Consider the following 25,313-nt stretch of genomic DNA (forward strand, 5'->3'; position numbering starts at 1 on the left):
TTAAGCAATGTGTTAGTGCACACACTTATGTGAGCTTTCCCAGAGATTATGAAGGTGACTGTTCAAAGAAGATGAGTATATATAGGCAGGAAGGTGAATAAATTATAAAAATTTAAGGTATGGAAAAAAGGAAAGACTCCATGAAGTCTATTGATCATTCAAGTCTGTTGTATGTAGAAAATTTGGCCTATTATAGAGATGATTTCAAGGAGACATCCTTATCCCAAAAGCACAGTGGTTGAAATCTTCACAGATACCGTTCACTTACTTCCCATTTACATCCTTAATTCCCACTAAATTAACTTCGAATTTTAGGGAAAATGAAATTGCTCCAGATTTTCATAATTATTAGACATCTAGTATTTATCAGTTTCATTGCAAGTTAGGTTCTGTACCAAAGTAACTTTCAACACACTAGGATTTCTTTATTTCAGTCCATGAAGGTATGAGAAATGAGAATTTTATTGCTAGTGCATGTATCTGATTTTTCCAAAAATAATTCCTACTAAATACAGAGACATTCTGAAATTCATAATTCATAATATCAACTGGATAAGAAAAGATTAACTATAATACATAATATTTAATTATGAAGTCAAACACAATTAAATGGCATAGATGAGATAAATTTACTTCAATCAAGGTGCAAAACAATGATCCAACACACCAGGCTAAACTGATAAATACTCAAAGCCAGACCCCTATTAAGTTTAAATAAAAATATAATTTTGATTATTTTCATATTGCAGGTGGATATTTTTAAAATCAAATCTGTATACCTTGGCAAGTTGAATCAAGTTTGTGTTGGATTTAAAAGTCTAAGAAAAGGTTGGTAATTTTTCGGTTAATGTAAGATAATAATGATGTAGATTATTAGATTTAGGTGACCCTAGTGCTTCAGAAATGTCTGAAATTTAACACAAAAGTGTTTTTTAAGAGATTAGAAAATATGAAATTGATTTCCATTTTCTGCTGTTCATTACTTCTTTTGCATTATATATGTCAAGTATCCAGATACAGCTTGGTTTTCCTAAAATCTGCAAGGGATTCCAAGGAAATGTGACAATGTAAAATCATAAAATTATATATGGAATTGTTCTCCATTGAAGTTTCTATCTTTTTACAAGCAGAGTCAACAAAGTTTTTTGTTTTTCATGAAGTGGTATGCCATCATGCTTTTGAAACTTTTGTAAATTTCTTCTTCTTGTACATTTTTAGATGATGGATAAGTCAAAAAAAGGAATTTAGGGCTATATGCTTCTGTGTAAAGATGAGAACATAAAATTGTTTCACTAGATTGAGAAGCTGAGCACAGAAGAAAGACTGTTCTGGCCTCACAGGTTCTTTCCTTCGAATCCATGCAAAATATTTTTTAAGGGATCCTGCATATGTGAGGTTGACAGGCAGATAAAAAGTCTTTATTGCTGCAGCATTTTTTCTCATCCTACTGCTGACTCCAAAGCAGCTATTGTAGCTAAAAAAAAATTGCTTATTTCTTGAAAATAAATACCAACAACAAGGAGTATCATGAATTGGTATTTTATTCAATCCTTTGGCTACAATTTTGGCCCATTGTTTTTTAAAGACAACAGAATAGAGATTCTACAGGTATTTTAGTCCTGCAGGATAATGTTGATAATGGAAACGATTGTTCCAGAGTATGATAACCTGAGTCTCTTGTTCTTTCTTCTTTTCTAAAAAACCTCAAGATTACAAAATGACTCTGTATGTTAAACTCGGACTCAGAAAAACAGGATGGGAGACTATTTGCTAGATGGTGACATTAAAATGAACACAAACTTTCATTCACTTCAACAAGACTGGGAGTGTAACCAAGTGTACCAAGACTCAGAGATCTAACTCTACAAATGCCTTGTTTCCAAATAATCATGGCCTCAAATCAAGATAAAATTAGCTTAATTTTGTTCCTTATTATATAGAATGGTATCTCTCCAGAAAGAAAGCTGTGGGTTGAGTGGATTTTCTGATAGTAAATGTCATAGAAGTCATGATCCTTTTTCCATTAGGACATTGATAATATTATTTCCTATTGGGCTTTCTTGTGTCTAAAGTCTGCATGCAGAAGCCTTTCCATACTTTGAGATGTAATAGATCATTACAGCAAATCTATCTCATTTAATTTAATTTACATGTAATTTAACAAGATCTGTAAAAACATTTACTATTTTGGAGTGTAGTGGAACAGATAGAAACACAGACACATAGCCAATATATTTTCAGAAGTTTTATTTCCTTAATAAGTCTGTCAAAAGAAAACCTTTTATTGATTTGATGAAGGTAGAAACTTATGACTGCATATACAGGATATTTTGTTGCTTAAAAGGTATAAATTAATAATGTCCTGTTTATTTTCAATCAGATGGGTGGTTTTTGGAAAAAATTCTTATAAAAGAAGTCTTCTACCCTTTTTCTACACATGTTTTTTTTCATGATGGATGGATCAATAAACGCTCTAAGGAAGATTATGCAGAAGTTGAAATTCCACTCAAAGGTAATACAAGCAGAAGTGTCCTTCATTTCCATGAATCACTTCTGCATGGCAGAGCAGTTCACAACTGGTATAAGGTTACATCACACAGTAGGAAGAAATTGGCGCTGGTACCCCAATGGGGAGGGGCTGGGCCTGGACCAAGGTGAATCATGCCTTCTGTGAACAAAGGGGAAGAAATTATGCCTGGGATGGAGAAATTTGAAATGGCAGTATTGAAAGATTCTCCTCTGGCAGGACATTTCCTCTCCTTGGAACAATACAAAGAGAAGGGGCATGGCCTCTGTGTAAGTGTGACATGGATCCATGAGGCCACTGGCCTGGTTTTCTAACCCTCCACGGGACTAACGTGAGCAATGAGGGGTTTGTGGCTTTGTTGCTGAATTTCCTGTGCTACATCCGGCACTACCAGGCAATACAATCTTTTGGTTTATACTGCCTTATAACAGATATTGTTCTAAATATAGTTTTGCTTTTACTGCAGAGACATCTGTGACATCCCTTCCCATGGAAAATTTAGATGCAAAAAGTAGAGGGCGATGGCAAACATGGGTGCACTGCACACAAGTGCCAGAAGATGTTCCTAACATTCAAGTTGTTGCATTTGGAAGAAAAGGGAAATCCCCTGCACAGAAAGTTCAAAATCTGAGTGATACTCCCTTTTTGGTTGGTTTCTTTTCTACTTCATACAAGTCTTACCAAATAGTTTCAGTAAAATAAGAATTGTAGCCAATATATATTACTTTATGTGTACTGGTTGTTTGTCAGAGTTAATGTTTATTCCTCTGTGTCTTAAATAAACACATCTTGGAGAACTTCTCACTTGTGGGCCAAAACATATCACTTAAGAAAATTCTCTTGAGGAAATGACAAATATTATGTGAAAAACCTCATTAACTCGAATTAAGTCAGGGGGAAAGAACTGGCCTTGAAAATACAGAATTCAGTTGTACATTTCCTCCCTTTTGTTGTGTTGGCCTATGCTCTGGAACCATTTCCCTCAGTAAAAAATAGACATAATTTATAATACAAATGTGAGTCTGAATTAACTTGCACTCTTAATAGGACTTCCTCATCCTAACACTAACCTCATTGACCAATATTATTACCTGTTGTATTTATCTTGTTTTGGGTTTAAAGTATGCTGAGCAAACTGTTGCATACAACATATATTTAATTATTATTATTATTTTTTAACAGTTGACCACTGGTGACATTGGAGATATAACAAAAGTCTCCTTTTTGTTATGTGGTCCATCCTTGAGAAGAGGAATTACTCTCCACAAGGTATTCCCAATATAATACATGTAAACTTGCAATAATTTTCAACATAACAGAAAACAACTTTTGTGGAGACACAGATGGTCTCAGTTACCCGGTATCTACAAATGACTGCCTGCAGCTTGCAGGCCTCTTTGTGGGTAACTCAACCTTGTTTGCCCCTGGTGAAGTGCATATTGCTATAGCTCTTCACTGGTGTGCACACCCATTATGCACAGTTCATCCTGCTGATGTTAGGAAATGTTAATTCCTGCATGGAAATACTGATGGTCTCCACACAGACCAACCTACCTGTGGAAGCCAATCAAGATAATATTCAGTATCAGTTCTTTGCAATATCGCCACCAGTGGGCCTCAAACCTCTGATTGTAGTTTAATACGTCTTTAAGAATTCTCATAAAAGGGAATGGAGAAAGGACTTAATGCTGCCAATCTTAAAATAGAATTAGAATTTAAAAGTATCTTTAATACTTAAACTTGAAGGTTAATTCAAGGAAAAATTGTGCCAATGAGCTCTGCCTATAGGCAAGGGCAAAAAACCCCATTGTGGATTAGCACTGAATTATTCTGAAGTAAAAGAATGATTTCCTGAACTGTGCCACAGAGTCCCTTAACCCTGCTATGGATTTGAAAGATCAAGGTGATTCCTTAAATGCATAAAGACTCCAGAAACTGTTCTGATGGGAAATTCTAGAGACAGCTGCATTCCAGACTAAAATGTGAATGGGCTTGTGACACTCAAAGGAATGTTGTGTCTGAATTTATGAGCTCTTCTGGGGATAGAGGAGATGTTTATCTTACATTTTCTCCCCAAATGTGTTCTGTGTCAGTTAATATTTTACTCTCCGTTTAGGCTATAAAAATGGAAAGAATAGGTAAGCAAAGCTAATTTCTCATTTCAAATATGCATCTCCATGCCATTTGATAAAGCATTCAAAAATATTTTGACACTACATTTAATATGTCCATTTTGTAATGTAAGGCTTCAGCCTCCAGACCTGGTGGCTCAAAACATGGCAGAAAATTCATAAATGTAATAGTTTGCTTTCTGCTTTCTTTTCCAAAACAACCCTATGCAACTGGCTAAGTGATTTTTGTCTGTATTTTCAAATACTTCACAATTATTTAATAATTGGTATATTAGTAGCTATAAATTGTTACAACCTACAAGAGTCAGTAGGTTGCTATGCACCTTAGTAGTTTCTTGGATGCATGTGCAACCCACAGCACAAGCCACAATAATATCTATTGCTTTTGACATTAATATGCTTGTAATATCTAATACCAATTTATTAGTCTATTTATAAATTAGTTATTCATGGAAGCATAGTCTAAAATGTAACAAGCTGGTCTCACTCTAGTAGGATTCTTACAATGCAGAAAAAAATAGAGATGTTGTATAGAAAAAGAAAAATTACAGGCAGCTGTCAGGATGCATAAGCTTACTATGAATCAGTGGTCAAACCCAGCCCCAACAAAATAAAATTACCTCCTTTGATTTCTTTTTAAGTGAAAGAAATAATATTCAGAGTTCCAGGAATTTCTCAGAAACACAGATGAAAGTATAAAAAGGAGATGAAATCCCTACATTCGTTTTGCTACTCTGTCTTCTCTACTTTCGTGTTTACAGAGTTATTCTAAGTACCAGAATTTTTCCTGTTATCTCCTACAGTTTTCTGCAAAATTATGTAGTCAATTATATAACCTTAGCTAAAATTTATGTATTTTCTGTAAATTCTGAAGATTTATGTATTACAGAATGAGTAGCTATTTCTTGCTCAAAAAGAGCAAGATATTTCCTAAATAGATATTTCCTAAAATAGAATACAAACCCATTTTTTACATTTGTTTAGAATATAGAAACACTATATGATTTGAAGATTAAGTTCGCACTTAGATGTAATCTTAGAACTGGCAAGAATTTTTCAGGTATGTTTTATTTTAAGGCCAAAGTCTGCATAAATCTACACACCTCATTTTTATGAATCCACTTTCTGCAGGCTGTCTGCCTGCATATGCAGGTAAACCTTAGTGCAATTTTATGACAAATAGGAGTTTGTGATATGTATTGATATTTGGGGTTGCACATATTGATAAAAGTTAGTGGGAAATATTTTTGTATAAGAAGTTGTTATACATTTAATATAAAAGATTTTGTTATTGCACGTGAAAAAAAAACCCTATTTTTTGTAAACAATGGGCTGCAATTTTAGTGGAATTTAACGCCACCTAAATAAATCTAGATTTTATTCAAGTAATTAATGGTTTAAGTCTGGAAATGGTTATGGCTTATTGTTTATTTTCATCTGGAAGCCTTGTGACTGATCTTGTAAATCACTGGACAGAAAGAATAAGCAGTAATGTAAAATGTTAGGTCATTGCTTTTCTAAGAACTCAAGAGCAACTTAGTCTGATGAAATTTATGAGAGCGTAACTGTCAAATTCCCAATAATTTAGTTTATCTCATTCAATTATATAAATATTTCTACATCTCAAAGCTTGTAGTTGAAATCTGTGTGAGGAAACCTGTACTCAGGGCTTCCAAGCACTTGTATGTTTATTCTGTATGATGAACACAAAGTTTTGCTGTTGCACTGCTGTCAGTACTTGAAAGAAGCGACCACAATAATTTTGAGAATCTTCACCTAGGAATTCCAATTACTTACTGTCGTCATGAAATTAAGTTTTTGTTTCTTTTTGTTTCCTTTTGCTTTAAATTTCTTGGATATGCTAATTCTATACAAAGTGATCCTGAAGACTAAAGAAACTGTTTCCGCAAACTTGCAGTCATTGGCTATTTTTGAAGTTCAATACTGCATGTAATAGTTACCGCAAATGTTTCTGCATAAACTTGATAGATTTTATAACCTGACCTAGGGTAGAGTATGTGATCTCAGTTGACCTCCCGTGAACCTGATTTACACCTTGACCCTCTCAGCAGAAATATGTGAGCTCCTAAGGCTGTGCTTCCTCAGCTGGTTTGGATGTTCTAAGTCCACACACTTGGAATCTAATTTCTTCACTCTCCAATAAATACTTAAAGCCAAGTAGAATGAAGCTGGGCCTAACCTTGCCCATTCTATTGAAATTCATTCTTCAAATAACTTATTTCCACTGGCAGCCCTGAAAGCCACTGGACAGCTAATTTCTGCCAACTTTGAAAATCGTACCTGAGATATAGCAAGACTCATTTAAAGAAATAAAAAGTAGCAAAGCAAATGTTTTTGCAAAATGGGCATATGCTACTAAGATTGATGTAACTGTATTCATTCATTTGACATTCTAAAATTGCAAACACATACAGGTCAATTTAAGCTGAACCTCTCATTGGTTCTTTTCAAATGGGTCCTATGCTTGTGTTGATATACAATGAAGAATACACCTATAAACATCCAGCTGCAGAATTAGCAGCTTTAAGAAGCTGCTCTAACTGTTATGCAGAATCACATAGCTGTTATAAAGTGTGTGCAGGAGGAAAAAAAGGAAAAAAGGGCAGTTTCTCTTGGGATGGAAACGGGAAATTAAATAATTCAAATAAATGAATTTCTTTCTCTGATTCTGCCTACAGCTTCAGCTGAAAGACCTGGACACTAAACAAGAGTTGAGCTTTCACACTGAAGCCTCATGTCTGTTTGGAGAAGGTGGATCTGAGACCGTGACAGAGCTTGCTGCAGTCAGGCCAGACCAGCCACCACTCAGGGGTATGCTATTGAAATAAAAAATAAATACATGAGTAAATGCATGCACAAATACAGAATTGTAAACTGCCTAATAGGATGAACACAAGTATTACAGCGACCTGAGGAGGTCACTGGGGTGAGAAGGACGAGAATCTTGTTTCTTGATCAGAAGGCTGGATTTATTGATATATGATATATAATACATTATAACTATACTAATAGGAATAAAGAGAGAAGTTGCAGAGGCTTGCTAAGCTAAGCTAAGAATAAGAATAGAAAAGAATCTAAAAACAAGAGAATTCTCTGTCCCTGTGTTCCAGAGAGCTTGCCCTGTGATTGGCTCTTAATTATAAACATGGGAACATGAACCAATCACAGGTGCATCCTATCGCATTTCACAGCAGCTGATAACAATTGTTTACATTCTCTTTCTGGGGCCCTTGCTTCCCAGAAGATGCAGAAATCTGAAAGAAAGGATTTCTGTGAAAAATGTCTGCGACACACAAGACACAAGATTGCAAAGCATTTTATATATATTAAAAAAACACTCAAAATTACTTTTAACTATTTGTTCAATAAACTGTGTGATCGCAGAATCACAGAATCAGTAGGTTGGAAGAGACCTTCAAGATCACTGAGTCCAGCCCATGCCATAACACCTCAACTAAACATGGCACCAAGTGTCACATCCAACCTTTTTTTAAACACATCCAGGGATGATGACTCCGCCAACTCCCCAGGCAGACCATTCCAGTATTTTATCACTCTTTCTGTAAAATCTTTTTCCTAATATACAACCTATATTTCCCTTGACCCAGCTTAAGGCTGTGCCCTCTGGTTCTGTCAGTTGCTGCCTGGAGAAAGAGACCAACCCCCACCTGACTACAACCACTTTCAGGGAGTTGTAGAGAGTGACAAGGTCACCTCTGAGTCTCCTCTTCTCCAGGTTAAACACCCCCAGCTCCCTCAGTCATTCCTCACAGGGCTTGTGTTCCCAGCCCCTCACCTCGTTGCCTCCTCTGGATGCACTCAAGTCTCTCAAGGTCCTTCCCAAACTGAGGGGCCAGAACTGGACACAGCACTCAAGGTGTGGCCTCACCTGTGCCGAGTACAGGGGCAGAATGACCTCCCTGCTCCTGCTGGGCACACTGTTCCTGATGCAGGCCAGGATGCCCTTGGCCTTCTTGGCCCCCAGGGCACACTGCTGGCTCATGTTCAGTCAGCTCTTGACCAGCACCCCAGGTCCCTTTCTGCCTGCAGTGCTACAGGCTGGGCACTGTCCAGCCACACTGTCCCCAGCCTGTAGCACTGCAGGGCGTTGTTGTAGCCAAAATGCAGGAGTCAGCACTTGGACTTGTTAAACTTCATCCTGTTAGACTCCGCCCATCTATCCAACCATTCCAGGTCTCTCTGCAGAGCTCTCCTAACCCCCCAAGAGATTGGCATATGCTCCCAGCTTAGTGTCATCTGCAAATTTACTAATGAAAGACTCAATCCCCTCATCCATGTTGTCAATAAAAATATAGAACAGAACTGGCCCCAGCACAGACCCTGAGGGACACCCCTGGTGACAGGCCCCAGCAGGATGCAGCTCTGTTCGCCATCACCCTCTGGGCCCGGCCATGCAGCCAGTTCCTAACCCAGCACAGAGTGCTCCTGTCCAAGCCATGGGCTGCCAGCTTTTCCAGGAGGATGCTGTGGGAGACAGTGTCAAAGACCTTGCTGAAATCCAAATAAACAACATCCACAGCCTTTCCTGCATCCACCAGATGTGTCTCCTGGTCATAAAAAGAGACCAAGTTGGTCAAACACGACTTACCCCTCCTAAACCCATGCTGGCTCGATCTGATAACGTGGCCATCCTGTATGTGCTGTGTACAGATATCTAGTTAAAGCACTTTCTTCTGTTTTAAAACAACTGACATGTATTGTTTTCACTAGAATAAGTACCAATTTGAAAGTATGAAAAATGCACAAAGCCCAGTTAGTATATTTGCATGGCAGTTTCCAGAAAATGAGTGATTTTCACTTAATGAGGGATTAATTCACAGATTACAAAAAGGCACGTGTGAAAGTTGTAATGGCATGAATCACAAAGAGAAAATGCAGGGTTTTTTAGGTTTTCTTCAAGCCCTATTTCTGCCCCTGAAGCCATATTTCATTTCATCATTGTACTTAAAATATGATATCTTCCTTTGTTCAGATTACATTTTATGAAATATGTAGAAAAGAATTCTCATTCATTACACTGTGAACAGAAGTCTTAGTTAAAATATTTAAACCTTTTTGCATGTAATATCTAACTGGAGGCTAGACTGCAAATAGAAATATATCTTAAGAGTCTGTTATAACATTTAATTCTTCACAGAACCCATTAAAAATCCTCTGTCATGCTGCCTGAAGGAATATGTACTGTATAACTCATCAGACAAAAGTCATGGCAAGCCATCCTTTGTTGTGAAGAATAATAACAATGCTTGTATAAATAGCTGAGCCATTTCTGCTGAACACATTAAATAATGTTGGCCATAATTCTCAAAATATGAGATTTAAACAGAGTTCAGTTGATCCAGAACAAAAAGTGTCTTTCATAATCTATGTCTGTGTTTTTTCCTTGGTAAAATGTCAGAGTTGGTAAATCCTAACTCAATTCAAGACCTATAATTCCTACTAGAACTCCTGGGTTTTTTTACAAAGCATGATAAAATCAGCCTGAGTCTTTCAGGTGATTCCAGAATCCAGAAGTTGGGTATTTTCTCCTTCTGTAATGCAAGCATGGATTCTTGCATTTTTTCATAAAAGACATTTCATCCCTAATGCTGTAGTGTGTGCTGTGAGATAGCTAGCAATCCATAGGAAACTCAGAAAATTGATGTCAATTCCTTTAACTTAATTCCTTGGTGTTGAAATTAATCTTGTACCTAAAATGTATTGGTTTATAATGTTTGGTAATTAAATTGCAAATAATCTCATTTGGCAATGTCTTGTGTCACTGATTTTTCATGGCAGAAGTCCTTTACTTCATCAATGTCCATACAGGAACACTTCCTGCATCAGGAACTGATGCAGATGTATTTATCACAGTATTTGGAGAATGGGGAGATTCCTGCAAAAGGAGGCTCGGGCACTCACATTTTGAAACAGGGCAGGTTAGTACTGAGTCATTTTCCTTACATGTTTTTTTTAATGTATTTAATTTTATTATTTTCTAATACCATGTTTCTTTCCAATTATGAAATACCAGCATGGATGCTACACTCTGGTAACCTGTGTTCCTTGCTAAGTACAGGCATTTCACTTGAATTGAGATTCCAATTTAGGAATAGTTTGAATACAAATAAATCTAAAATCCACAAACTCCTGGTAAATGTTCTTAGAATCTGAAACTGCATCCAATGATATATGAAATTCCATGGCTTAATTTTCACCTATTTGTGAAGCTAGTATAGAAATATCAGGGCTACTTCCTGTGGCTGCTCCTTTAATTTTTTTTTTAAATCCACCCAGATAGAGTTGAAAGAAAGATTTTAAACATGTTAGCTACTATATGTTAATTAATCCATTTATCTGTTAAATTGCAAACAGGCAAACCTGGTTGTAGACATAATTGTCTGCTCAAGATAAATCCTAGGAGAGATTTTCTGGTTAACCTTTGCTTTTTACCATATTAATGATTATATCTGCACAGCATGTTCACCCATACCCTGAACTGAGAGCACTAGATCAATTCATCCTGTACAATGAAGCAGAATCCTCTGCATGTTTTCACACTGTTTCTTATGCTCTGTCATGCCTGAGATACCATAACTTTCCTAGGCAACCTGTCCTACTGCTTTCCTACCCTTACACTTACATCACTAGATTTATTATGCCTTTTTGAGCTTAGAAATTTAGAAGCCAGCCACGTCGTTTTGCTCCAGAGTCATACTCTTGACATTGATACTTTTTTTTCCATGAATTTGTATAAATACTTCTATTGACATGTGATAAGTGTCCATAGTCTCCTGTGTCAATTTAGTTGCACTTGACCTTCTACCTGAGTACAACTAAACTTTCACATGCTACTTAAATCTCATTCCACATCTTTCTTTGGAAGACAGTGAAGGTTTTCTTCCACATCACTTTCTCTTTGCTTCTCCCATGCTTTATAGACCTCTACCCTCTGGGCACTTGTATTGCTGCATTGTTCTTTGCAAAGAAGAATGTGTCTTTAATCTTCCTACTTAGATTTTTCTATATGTTGTTCTGACTCTTCAATAATACTTCCTTTTTTCTAAGATGCCATCTTTTTTCAGAATCCTGCTGTCTTAGTCCAAACTGTGCTACAATGATATAGGAAAAGCTTTATGATGTTGATTATCCGGATAATATTATTAAAAATACAGGTTAATCCTCAGCGTTTTTGAGGGCAAATGTTTATGGACAACTAGAAGGGTTAATCAAAGGTGTAAAGGCATATGATCAGTGTCATAATCTGGAAAAGAAGTCCAAAAAGAAATAATTCACATGGCATTTCATACTGGATGTTAATACAGGGTCAGTAATACAGCTGTTACCTATAAAGAATTCACGGCCACTATGTTGAGCTGCAAAGGGCTGAGTGTCTTCCCAAGCAGATTCTTTGTTTTCAGGGAGCAGTTTTTATGCTGCAGACAATGAAAGTGTTCCTCAGTTTAGGTATTTTAGGTATCTTGTGTGTTCATGTTCTTCATTGTTTGATAGGTTCCTGGGAAAGGGTTGAGCAGTGGGATAGCAAAATGTTCTGACTGAGCTATTTAAGGTAATAAATATTGAAGCTGGTGGCAGGGACTGCAGAAGAACCTCATACACAGTGAATGGGTAATAAAATGGCAGATTAAATTCTTTGTAGCTAAATGAAGAGAGGTGTCTGTGAGGAGGAATAACCCTTTAAATTTGCATGCACAATGATGGGCTCTGAAATATGGAAGTAGTAGGATATCATCTCAGTAGAAGCAAAACAAAAAGAAAACAGAACAAAAATGTTTAGAAACTATTAAAAAAACCCCAAAACAAAACAAAAAAATCCAGCCACTTAAGGCAGAAAACACAGTCATACCTCCAAAGACATTCACTAGTGCAGATGCATAATAGATGCTGTGTTTTGTTGATTCATTTGTCTTAAAAAGTGCAAGAAGAATGTCAAGTGATATGAAATATCTTCTATACAAAGAACAGTGAAGCAAACAAGTATATTTATTCTGGAAAAGAGACGATGAGAGGAAGGGTGAGGGAGAAAAAAAATATTAAATAGCATAGAGAAAATAAACATTTCTATTTCTTTGTGAAATGCAAGAGCTCAAGAGCATTCAATGTAATGTGCAGGTGGCAGATTCAAAACAAAAGGAGGTGGCTTTTTGCTCAATGTGTAATTAATACATTTTACTTTCTGGCACAAGATGTTGCAGATGGTAAAGACATATTGGTGCAAAAAGCCATTGCACATTGTCATGGAAGACGACTTTCCGCTGAGGCTGTTAAGTGCAAAGACGTAATCTCTGCTCAGGCAATCTCTGAACCACAACTTGCAAAAGGCTGAGAGACTTTATATTCAAGAAGCATCTCTGTGTATTTGCCCTGTTTTCAACTCTTCCATAGAAATCTGTTAGTGGTAGCTGTTGGCAACACTATACGTGATGGACTAGATGGTTCTGCAATTTAAAATACTACTACCAGTCTTCATTCCTTTTACGTAGAAGTACTTCAATTAAAAAGTTGGAATGGGGTTTTAGTGAGAGTTTCTAAGACTAGAAGGTGAAAGGAAGGAATATAAAGGGCAAGCTGTCTTGAGAGACAAGATTATGTCAGCAATATCCCTGAAAAATGTGGAATGGACAGGCAAAGAAAACAAAGTTAAGGAAGCTTGAGATACAAAAAAAAAAGGATCTCTCTTGACTGATAATGAATATAAGGAAAAGCTAGGAAGACAGAAAATTTCAACCAAGTATAAGGAAACAGATTAAAATGAGTTTGCAAAACAGTTTAAATAAAATCATTTTGGGTTTCATTAATTGTACATCCAGTAGTGTGTTTAATACAGTTCCAAATGTCTTTATACTGAAGGGAAAAAGAAATGTAATGACATCAACCAAAAGTACATTATTACTAATGCTGAGGGAGTAGGCAATTTAATGTATTATTATGAGAATTCATTGATAACAATGGGTGATTATGACCACTGTTGTCTAATGAATGTTAATTATTATCACAGAGAATGAAACTAATGATAGGTCCCTTTCTCAATTAGAGTTAGCTGTGAAGGAACACGAATGTTAGCAATACAGGATATTTCCTCTAAGTCAAAGGTCATGTAGACTGACAGGAAAATTATATTTGGCTTAGAACTACAAAGAATAAAATTAAAAAGCAATGAGTGCTCCCGAAAAGTTATTTGCAAGATGTTCCTCCTCAGCTAGGTCTTATTTTGGGCTACATTTACTTACATGCAGGGGTATAACTTGCCATGGTAACTGTTTGAGGATATTGTGGATATAACAAGGTATGAATGCTGGAAGTCCTAAGGCTGTGCTAGGAATAATAACTTGGATGTTTTCTTTTTCTGATCACATTGTGGAGAATAGTCTGTCACAGACAGGAGAATGGACGAGATGACATAATTCATTCTAAAAATCATCTCTTCCTTCATTGCTTTCTGGTCCTCATCCTTTTTCCTGCCTGGTGGCAAATTGGTTGGCAACAAATAAAAATTATAGCGTCTGTTTCTACTATCCATCTGGGGTTTTTTTAATGTCACCCACACACATGCCCATGTATCTACCCACCCACTTATATTATCTTGCACGGAACACATTCATTCTCTCACTCACATAATTTATTCATCCCAACATGCACTAGTGCAGCTGCCATTTAGCTTTTGTTTACTGGTAGCCGTAGCAATATTTAAACAGATGTCTATTTACATCTGAGGAGTACATCAATTCTTGCCTGTATGCGTGTACAGCCTTAGTTATAGTTTCTAATGTCAGTATCTTCCTTTGTTTGCATAGTCATCAACAGTATTTCTGTTCAGAGTTGAATAATACAATAGTTCCTATTTGAATAATAGGGTGTCTTAAAATGTAAAATACTTGAAAATGTTTTAAAATAAAATACCTTATTCAAACAGAAATTTAAATTACCAGGTCTATCCTGATTCTTGAAGAACTCCCTTTGTTTCCTTTATGAGGGGTTAGTTGAACTTCAGTTTTCATGAGCTTTTGGTTTTTTGATCAGAGGTTTGTTTCTATCCAAAACAAGGGATTGTGTTTTGTAATAAAACCTGAACTGCAGTGATCATGATGAGGAAAAAATGTATATATTCAAGGATCCACATAGTTTCTGAACAAGTTCTCCAAATATGAGTGTCAGCCTATAACATCTTTCCTTATTCTCAGAAAAAGATACTTCAGCATTGAAAGGAATTTGTCTTTCCTAATGCAAACTTCTCAAAGATAGAAGATAAGGTCAAATATATATGGTCTAATATATATGGTAATATATATTGGTCTAATCAGTTTGCTGTTCTTTTTGCCTCTATCTTCTCAGGTTTGTATCTCTGAAATGAGAGCAGTAGACCTTGGACAGTTAAGCAAAGTGCTTGTTGAGCACCATAATGTGGGTTATGGAGCTGGATGGTACCTCGACCAAGTTGTCATCCATGAATCAGGCAAGACTGAAGAACAATATGTATTTCTTTGCCAGCAATGGTTAGACAGTGGAGTTGGTGATGCACAGATGGAACGAACATTGAAACTTCTTGGAAAAGTCAGGAATGGAGTGTTGACAGGAAAGATTTATGGTAAGGTCCAAAATCCTCAAAACTCCTTCCTGCTTTGGTTTTAATTGTAATCCATAATAGTGTTTTTTTGTTATTTTTAAGGCTAAAACCAAACTACAGAAACAGTATAGCTTTAATGTGAACTCCCTCTCCTACAACAATTTTCTCTCCAAACACTTTCCTGAGATGGTAAATGCAATTACAATGCTCAGGGAAGAAAAACTAGAGCATAAGGGAGATATTAAGTGACAGAGGCAATGAAGGTACTATGATTTTAGTTGAGGTAAGAAAAAAAGCTGAAGCAGAAAGAAGTAGGTTGTTCCATATGGCATTCAATGCAGAGCAGAAGGCTCCTGCAACAGTGATGAAATCACAAGAGATACAAAAACTCTTTTAGCAGAATGTGATTTTCCCTTATGTTCGTATATTTGCAGAAAGCATTTGCTTTTATTTGCAGTTTTCTTTTTTACTTATATCAATGGCACTACTTCTTGCAAACAGTTAGTTGACCTGAAGTCAATATTCTATTCAGATTGTTTAATTAACAAACTACCAAAATTCAGAAACAACTTAGACACTGAAAACATGCTTTGCCAGGATACTGTATTTTTTAGCTCTCTCATGTGTCTTTCTTGAAGAGGTGTAAAATGCTGGTTTGAGTCCATTTATGAAAACTGAATCAGAACTGATAGACCAAGCTATGTAAAGTTTAACTAATCTGAAGGTGTGAGTTTGCATTCTGTATCAGCCATTTTGTAAACCAATCTCTATTAACTTCCATGATCCTGCATATTTCCTTTTATGTTCAGAGAATTTTATACTATACATTATTGCAGATAAAACTAATAGATTCTATCCTCATATTTAGTCATCTAAGGTTAGTCCACTTGTGAATATCTCGTATCATCTAACAAAACGGAAATAATGTTACTGATCGTACAGAAGAACAGAAAACCATGGAAATATTAGCATATTATGAGCAGCTAGAGTAGTGACAATTTCAGAATAAGAAATAGCTGTATCTCACCACTGCAAGTATTCTAAGTCTCTATTAAGTAGATTCCATAGGTGTCCTACATAGTCCATAGAGCGAGGCAGGTATCTCCTGAGGGAATTTCAGAGAAGAAGCCCAAGATTGGTCAAAATCTGTCATATATTTCTTCACTGATAATATGAAGAGTGAGAGAAATCTTGCATCCTTGTTATGCACCTTGATTAATGTCTGAATATAGCTGTGTAAAAACAATTTCCTTCCTTGGTTTCCCACACACAGACATAGTCCTCAAAAATCTGAGTACAGATTTGATAATAATTTCATGTCTATGGTTATTAATTCTGAGTGCTGTATCTATTGAAAATAATTTTTGGTCTGGGTGTATAGTAAATCCAGAATTAATACGACAAGTAAGAAGAGAGCCTATGAAGAATGGGTAAATAAAAGACAAATCAGCAAAGAGCAATATACCTTAGGGGTCAGAAACTATATGGATACAATGGAATCTACTAAATTTCAAGCTAAATCAGATTTTGTAAAAGAAGTAAAAGAAACAGTAATGGTTCTTCAACCCTTTATTCATTAAAAGAACTTTCAAAGATGAGTAACTATTCAGGAGCAATAGAGTGCAAACTGAAGATTGTAATCCCTAAACAAATAGAATACCTTGTCTGTCTTCTCATTAAGGAACCATAATGTTGGCCAGGGAAGCAAAAAGCACAGTTACCAATGGAATGAGCTTACTGGAAATCAGAAAATCTGAGACACAAATAGTACTTTGAGCTCCATTTACTCAAAGAGTGGCAATCAGGGTAGTTGTTAGTCCAGTGGCAGGTCTAATAGCAAGGATTTAGAACAATTTTATGAAGGCTTAACAAACATAATGTCTCCATCTAAAGAATAGAAAGCATAATGTAGGTGAATACAGACCTAGTAATTGTTCACATGAAAATCTTTATAACACACTTTTGAAGAAATGAATAGTTGAGACAATAGAAGCAAATAAGAAATGAGAAGGAATGCACCATCTTTACTAAAGATAGACTGTAAAATAAGATGATGCTACAGAATTTTGCAGTAAGACAAATATTATGTCATTTAATCTAAATTCTTGTATTGAATTTTATTTTCTCTATGGGAAATTATTAGGTAATCACAAGAAAGTGAAAAGTAGTAGTAAAGGAAGAATTGTAAAGAGCTAGAGAAGAGACAATAAATATGTTAATGAAATATTTTGGGTCTACAAAGCTGTTAGTGCTATCAGGAGATGAAAAGGTTGTGTGATAAGCTTTGAGAACTGACAGGAATTGAACAGAATTCTGTGGCAAGCAGCTTGGATGCAATTAGGTGCAAACTCAACTTGCTTTGGAGCTCTCAATTCTGATACATGGTTTCATTTCAATTGTTTTGGGATTTTTTAAGAATTAGGAACTAACGAGCTAGGGGTCCAAAAACTGTATTTGATCTGTACTGCCATGTTTTGTAATGATTTCTGCTACACAAATTCATCAGCAGGAGGACTATGAGAAACACCTGGGTTTGTTACAAGATCACAGGATAATTTTGAGGCAGTACTGTGACATGGCTATAGGGTTACTGTGACCCCACAGTGTATGTAGACATTATTAATGAAAATCAAAGTAACTTACTGGCTTTAAAGACAAATGGTGATATTTCATCAGCAATGCTGTGTGTAATTGTGGCCACCTCTGTCCAGAAGGACTAGATCAAGCTGGAATAGTTGTAAAGAAGATATGATGACTGAGAAAATAGCAACTCTTTGTTGTGGAAGTGTAATGAAAAAAAGTGGCAGATTCAGAATAGCTAATGAAATGCTCAAAATGGACACAGTAGTGATCTATCAAATTAATGGTGGCTTACACATCAAGAAGAGAAGAGAGTTATTTAAGCTAACAAAGTTGTCATAAAAATAAATGGGTTTCAGCAGTCCACTAATGCCTTTACAAGAGAATGAAAATATTTCTGAGAAAGAAACAAAGAAAGATTAGATTTTTAGCACTGCACTCTGTGTTGGGTTGACTGTGGCTGGATGCTAGGTGCCTATCAAAGGCTACTCATCCTTCCTCTCCTCAGCTGGACAAGTGAGAAAAAAAATACAACAAAAGGTTCATGAGTCAAGATAAGGACACGGAGAGATCACTCAGCAGTTGCTGTTGACTTGACTAGGGGAAATTACCTTAATATATTACAAATTAAATTAGAGCAGGATAATGAGAACTAAACCCAAATCTAAAAACACCTTTCCTGCTTCTTCCTGGGCTAAATTTTACTCCCAATTTTCTCTACCTCTTCCCATGTAGTTGTGCAGCAGGACAGGAAATGAAGCTTGCAGTCAATTTATCATGTTGTCTCTGTTGCTCCTTCCTCTTCCACTCCAGCATGGGATGACAAGAGATAGTCCTCCCCAAACATCTCCAAAGTGAGGCCTTCCAATGGGCTGCAGCTCTTCCTGAACTGCTCCAGCATGGGCTCCTTCCATAGGGTGTAGTGCTTGAGGAGAAATCTGCTCCAGCACAGGCTCTCTCCTCGGGGCCATAAGGTCCTGCTGGGAGTCTGCTCCACTGCAGGCTCCCATGAGGTCACATCTTCCTTTGGACATCCTCCTACTCCATCATGGGATCCCCCATGGACTGTAGATGGATCTCTGGTCCACTGTGGACTTCCATGGGGCACAGGGACACAGCTGCCTCATAATGGTGTTCACCATGGGCTGCAGGGGAATCTCTGCTCACCCTCTTTCTGCAATGACCTGAGGACCTTCAGAATTGTTTCTCTTGCATTTTCCTACTCTTCTCCAGTTACAATTGTGCAGGTCTTTCTGCCTCACTTTCTTAAATACCTTATCCTAGAGGTGCTCTCACCGCCACTGATGGGTCAGCCTTGGCCAGGGCTGGGTCTGTCTTGGAGCAAGCAGGCATTGGCTCTGCTGCACAGGGGGAGCTTCCAGTGGCTTCTCACAAAAGCCATCCCTGAATCCCCTCTTCTACCAAAATGAGGCCCTGCAAATGCAGATCACTGCTTTATACTTAACTAAGGAGAAGGAAGGAAGCTGCTTTTAAATAGAATCTTAACAAATTTATCAGAAATTATACAATTTAATTTATGTGCTATAGCAGCCTATGGCACTGTACTATACAACTGACAGAGTCCTGGACTGGAATCTATACATTCCTGGACTGGAATGTACAGATTCCAACTACCTATATATTGATAGTTTAAGGCCAAGTATTATAGTACTAAAGGGGTAAAATACCCTAGATTATGTCACGTGGGATGTGATAAATTTTCATTTGACTTCCTTTTTTTCACAGATATCATTGGTTTCATTTACATTTAATGTTCATAGGCATGAAAATAGATTTAGGATTATTCATGAAGTCATAAAACTAAAGTTATTTTAGATGATTTTACAGATGGCGAGTGCTAAATTTTTATGTCAACAAGTGTGGGATTTATGGCACAGATCCTCACCTGATCTAAAGCAATAAAGCTTTATTTGCATTAGTTATAGTAGGAGACAAAGACTTTCCTGTTGTGGTTACTGAACATTCTGAAGCTGAGGTAGGAAGCTGGAGTTTATGGACATAAACTCCAGGAGTGTCTGATTCCATTACTCAAAGTAAAACGACCTGTTTTACAAAATAGCTATTTGAAATTATCACATACATACTTTGTCTAAATTTGCATAAACAGAGCAAAATCATGCTATTAAAAAAATTCTACTCAATTCTGCAGTAGCCTAGGTGACCAAAAATTCTGATTTTCAATTTTTTAAAATTGAAACCATGACTTTGATAACCCTGAATTTTCCATATATGCTATTAACATTAATTAAAATATTAAAGCCAGCTAAATCAGTGAGATTTTTTTGGATGAAGTTTCTGATCTTCAAAAGTGTCTTGTCGATTGAAATTTTAACCAAATATCTGTTCCATATAAAGTTGCCAAAATTACTTAGGAACCTACCTGACAGCAGACTGCAGTGTTTCTGAGCCTTCGGGGATCTGTCAATTCATCTCCAGTGCTTAAGTGACTAAATGCTTCAAAAAGACCTAGCAAAAATTCTCCTGGAATCTTTCCTGAGTCCCTAAAGTAGAACAAATCTATGTGATACTATATAGGACTATTTTTAATCTCTCAGCAAACATTATTTCTTCACAGAAGAAATGGATAAAGTTTTTTACTTTTCTGTTGTGATAATTGTGGTGAGATGTGATAAAAATACTCCTTTTCAAGCACTGGACCAGTTTATCTCACCACTCATATTCTTATAGTATGTATGGAGCATATTTTAACATGTTCATTTAAGTAAATCCCAAAAAAGTTAAAATTAAAATATTCCCTGACCAAAGGCAAACCTGATAACCAGTAGTATCTTGTAAAAAATGTGCTGCTGGTGACTAGTGATTTAAAATCATCAGGAGATATTTATAAGGGGCAGGGGAAGAAATCAACAGATTTTCATGGCTCTTCCCAAGTCTCTAATGTGGAACTCACAGTCTCATCTGCACGTTGCTCTGGACTGGCCCATCTCTAAAGTATCAGCTACCGCTATGGAAGGACTGATGTCCAAGTTTGCTTTTGACTAAGTCAATAATAGGGAGTTAACCTGTCATGTGCCAGTATTTGAGCTCAGTACAAAGGTGGGAATGGGTTGCTAGTCCCTCACTAACTCAGCCACTTACAAACTGATGTATTATTTTGGATATTCAGCAAATCTGATTTTTTTACTGCTGTTTTATTTCAACAGGGACTTGGGATATCCATGTCACAACAAGTGATATTTCTTCTAGTTCCATGAACCCTAAAATGTCCCTCACTGTATGTGGTGAAAAAGGAACTTGTACTTCAGTCACATTCCCCAAAGGATCCCTTAAAAAAGAGCAGATTTATGAGACTTCTATTGAACTAAGTAAGAAATTTAATACTATATTCAAAGTTCGCCTAGAAATTGAAGAAGCTGGAGAAGGAGAGACTTGGCATTGTCGTGAGGTAAAAACTCAAAGCTAAAGCAATTATTTATTCTGTCTCTATTATATTTTTTTTTCTTTCCATATTCTATTGTTATTTCTTCCAATTTTCAGTCCTGTCTGAGATTGCTAAATTTTTAATTTACAGAAGCTGCAACCGTTGTAGAGAGCTATCTTCAGAGACTGCTCAAAACACTAGGATAGCTATGGATAATAAAAATCTTGTGAACCTGGATGGATTTCTGGACAGCCATACATACAGATGTGCTATCATCTTTAGCACATCAGTGATGCCTTTTCAGAACTGTACTCACTGGCATACATTGCAGTATTTACATAATGCCAAATTGGCTGTTACATGTTGTAGAGTCAGTGATCCATGGCAAATAATTAAGTCAGACACTAGAAATGCATTTTGATGAAACTATCTGCCTTTTAAGTTGGCATGTGAAAAAAAGAAGTGAATAGCAAAAGTGACAATCTTTCTTCTGATATCCAGCTAAAACCTGACATCACACTGAAATTGCAGTGGCATTTCTCTATACAAAAAAATATCTTCATCTTCTTCTGCTGGAAAAATAAAAACAATTCTAAAGGAAAGATTAATCTTCTTTAAAATTGCAGACATGCTTTTTGTCCATTAATGTTTCGTTTCTATTTTGTTCTTATTAAAAATTGGAGAAAAAATAATTTTCCTTTCCAATACATGGTATTACTGAGCTGAACTCTCTGACATTTAAATGGTAGGCAGGTTGTTAATTTCATCTTCATAGCCAGATGAAGTAGTCATCCAACAAATTTATCAAAATTAAGACTGCTTCTGAAGTATTGTAGGAGACAGTAAATCACAGCAAAAATTTCAGAACAGAAACCTGGGAGTTGAAAACAGTGACATCTATTAGTCTGCTTTATTTCATTAGCTCAGAACAATCACTGAAAGCTCAGTTTAAGAGAAATCAACAAATTTATATAAATAAGGAAAAAATGCATCCTTACCTTAGGTAGGAAGAGGTAGAGAAAGAAATTATAAATTTCCCCGCTTTAGGATACATGCCAATTATGTGGGTTTTAGGGAGACATTTCCTCTTATTCCATAGTTTTTTATAGCAGGACTGGCTGAATCCTTGTATAAAATAACTAGGTTGGTATAGGAGGTTGTGGATAATATCTGTTATTAAAGATAGCTTAGCAGTGTATTTACACTGCTGGTTAGAATCACCATGGTCATTTCTGTGCTATTTTGTTTTGATTTTACAAGATTGTATCTCCAGACAGTCTGAGATTTCTGCCTTCTATTAAAAGTAAATGCAGGTTGAATTCCATATTTAGATTCAGACTTCATTCTTATAGCCATAACTACAAAATAATAATCCTGATTTTTGAGGAAATGGAAATAGAAAATAATGCCTAGAACAAAATTAATTAAGGTATGCCTTATTTCTGCAGCATGTAATAGCTAATATCTTCATTCTTGCTTCTTTCTTGAAGAAATAAAACACTTCTTGAAGAAATAAAACACAGTAAATGAAATCTGAGTTTCAATAAACTGTTCAGGAATAGAGATATTATTATGAAAGGAAAATTGTGCTAGCATTATTCTTCACAGTGCATTTTAAAAACTCTTTTCAGTTTGTCTGTCATAATGAAAAATACTAAAAGTCTTTTGAAGACAAAACAATGCTACCATCTCCCAATGACAATTCCTAACCAAAGCTGTTTTGCTTACTGGCTTAAAGGTTTGGACTTTTTACTGAATTACATCAGTGATTGAAAGGAGTGAATTATAGGTGCCCTTTTTAACTCAGGGTTACTTCCTACAAAGTACTTTCAAATATGTTCTCTGGTCTGGGTTTAAATAGTTTAGAAAATGGGAATTTATCTCAGTGTAGCTGGTAGTACCATACTGTAAGATATCTCATTATTAAAACATGCTTTCTTATAAAAAGAATAAGATCCTTAGCTCAGGATCACCATTTTCTTAGTTTATACACAGAATTTCATGGAGATTGAAATTACTATCAAACTCTATATATTCAAATGATACATATGTACTGGTATGTACGTACAGATATAGATATATATACATGTCAGAAAGCATTCTTAATTTCTGTATTTCAGTTTTTTCCAGAAACATTTCTTTTTCTTTCTCATGTTACTTAGAATAAGAAAACATTCTGCACTGAAAAATATTGTGGCATATTGACATTTCTCACAAGCTGAAATGTGCCCATATCAACACTTCTTTTTCTTCTATATGCTGGATGAATAGGTTACATAAAGGAAACTTTTTGAACAATTTCAAATATATTTTTTTCTTCACTGCAGTCTCTGCAGCAGTAATGTTGACAACACTTTAATTACCTTTAATTGGGAAAGATATTTATTCCTTCTCATTTGAAAGGCTGTTTTCAAAAGCATTTAAGAAAAATTTATTTCCTCTTATTTTTAAATTTTAAAATGATGTGTCATAGCTGTTTAATAGTTTGTCTTTAGCTATAGTTTGCATTAGAGCACAACAGATGTCAAAGCTATTTCTTTTTATTTCTTTGATAAGGTAAAGCTTCAACACAGAGAAACTAAAAATGTTCTAGAATTCCCATTTTGTCATAACTTTGTCGATGAAGAAGGAGGAAGAGTGACTGAGCTTCCAGTTCTCACAGCTGGGTCTCCTTTTCCAGCAGGTTTGTCACAAATTTGAAACACTGGGAAAGATTTGGTCAGTGATGATGTCCAATTTTCAGAGCAGTCCAAAGGTTTTTGCAGATATTTTCTTTTAATTTCCACCATGGCTAGGTCCAGTCCAGTGTTTAAAACCAATATCTTACACCCTAAAGCTGAGCATTGTGCACTCAAGTCTGATTGGTATCAGTTTGTGACACATAAAAGAGCAAGCATATGGCACTGAAACTCCTAAAATGGTTTTGAACAGTACTCAGAGTTTAGCTTTTTCTCAATAATATGATCTGGTACACTCACAGTGTGAGCAAGGGAAGTACAGAAGAGATAAGTCTTGTGCTGTAATTTCAGGCAAGAAGGAGCTCCATGCCCCTCTCCACCCCAAACAGATCTCTTGTTGTTTGTGTCCCTAGAATTGCAGGCTTTCTTTTCAAACTGTGACCTAGCAGTTGTATGTCATCCAATTCCATCAGAGTTGTGCCTTGGTCCCCTCAAGACTGGATATGTTTAGTTTGTTCTGTGTTTTTTATGAGGTTCTATAACTAAAGTTAGAGAAGAATAGAAGAACTCTTATCCTAAATGAATATTCTACCATGATAATATCATAGGCTACTCCAGAAGTAAAGGGTTTAGATCAAGCACAGAAGTAATCTGTATATTCTTGCCTCTTTTGCTGTGCTTCTAAAGTTAGGATTAAACAAAGCACTTAGACAGAAACTTCTTAAATGTGAATTAGAGAAAGTATTGATGGGAAATTCATTGAACAAATTCTTTACTTTTAAATACTTTTTAGATTTATTTCTTTATGGAAGAACATAGATATTTAAATCTTTAAAAATGCTGCTGCTTTTTCTGAGGAGCATTTAATGTGAGGACAGATACTTTTTCTTTACCTCTTCGCACATTTTTTTCTCCTTTTGAATTGAATGTTTTGGGGATGTGATCTCTTTCTGGTTTTAGGGACCACATCACCACAGTGTTATGCATTTCTCTGGGAGTGCAAGCAGGTATTTCACATAAGCAGCCTTTCAAGGAGTGCTCAGCTGAAGGGTTGTGTGTTCACACTGTGTGTTCTCTCACGTGTCATCTCCTCTCCTGAGGCCAGTAACTCCAACTGGTGCAGTGCAGAGTGAACAGCCAGCGACTGGACCGTGATCCAGAGAAAATACAAAAATTGCTTTCTTCCTGACAGAATCCAGCTTCATTTGAACTCATGAGTCTCTGAGCATAGATGCACTTGTTCAGTGATTTAGTATCATCCATGGCCTAGAAATTTTTCATTGGAGTGTCATGTATTTAAATGCATGCAAGAGGTGATAAGAGTATTATTTACATGCTTTTATACCAACCTGTTATGTGTTTATTTTTTTCCTCTTCTGCCTGTGTT

General features: G+C 36.1%; 1 protein-coding gene across 1 annotated transcript in view; it reads left to right on the forward strand.

The window, feature by feature from the left end:
- The window catches only part of LOC132079350 (lipoxygenase homology domain-containing protein 1-like), a 116,605-nt gene that overhangs the window by 61,310 nt on the left and 29,982 nt on the right, over window positions 1-25,313 (forward strand). Inside the window, 9 exon segments of the mRNA XM_059481884.1 lie at window positions 750-828; window positions 2,381-2,512; window positions 2,994-3,175; window positions 3,710-3,796; window positions 7,359-7,491; window positions 10,480-10,619; window positions 15,034-15,286; window positions 21,031-21,272; window positions 23,805-23,931. Of these exon segments, the coding sequence (XP_059337867.1) occupies window positions 750-828; window positions 2,381-2,512; window positions 2,994-3,175; window positions 3,710-3,796; window positions 7,359-7,491; window positions 10,480-10,619; window positions 15,034-15,286; window positions 21,031-21,272; window positions 23,805-23,931 (1,375 nt within the window).

Source organism: Ammospiza nelsoni, chromosome 1 (assembly GCF_027579445.1).
Source record: "Ammospiza nelsoni isolate bAmmNel1 chromosome 1, bAmmNel1.pri, whole genome shotgun sequence".
NCBI lineage: Eukaryota > Metazoa > Chordata > Aves > Passeriformes > Passerellidae > Ammospiza > Ammospiza nelsoni.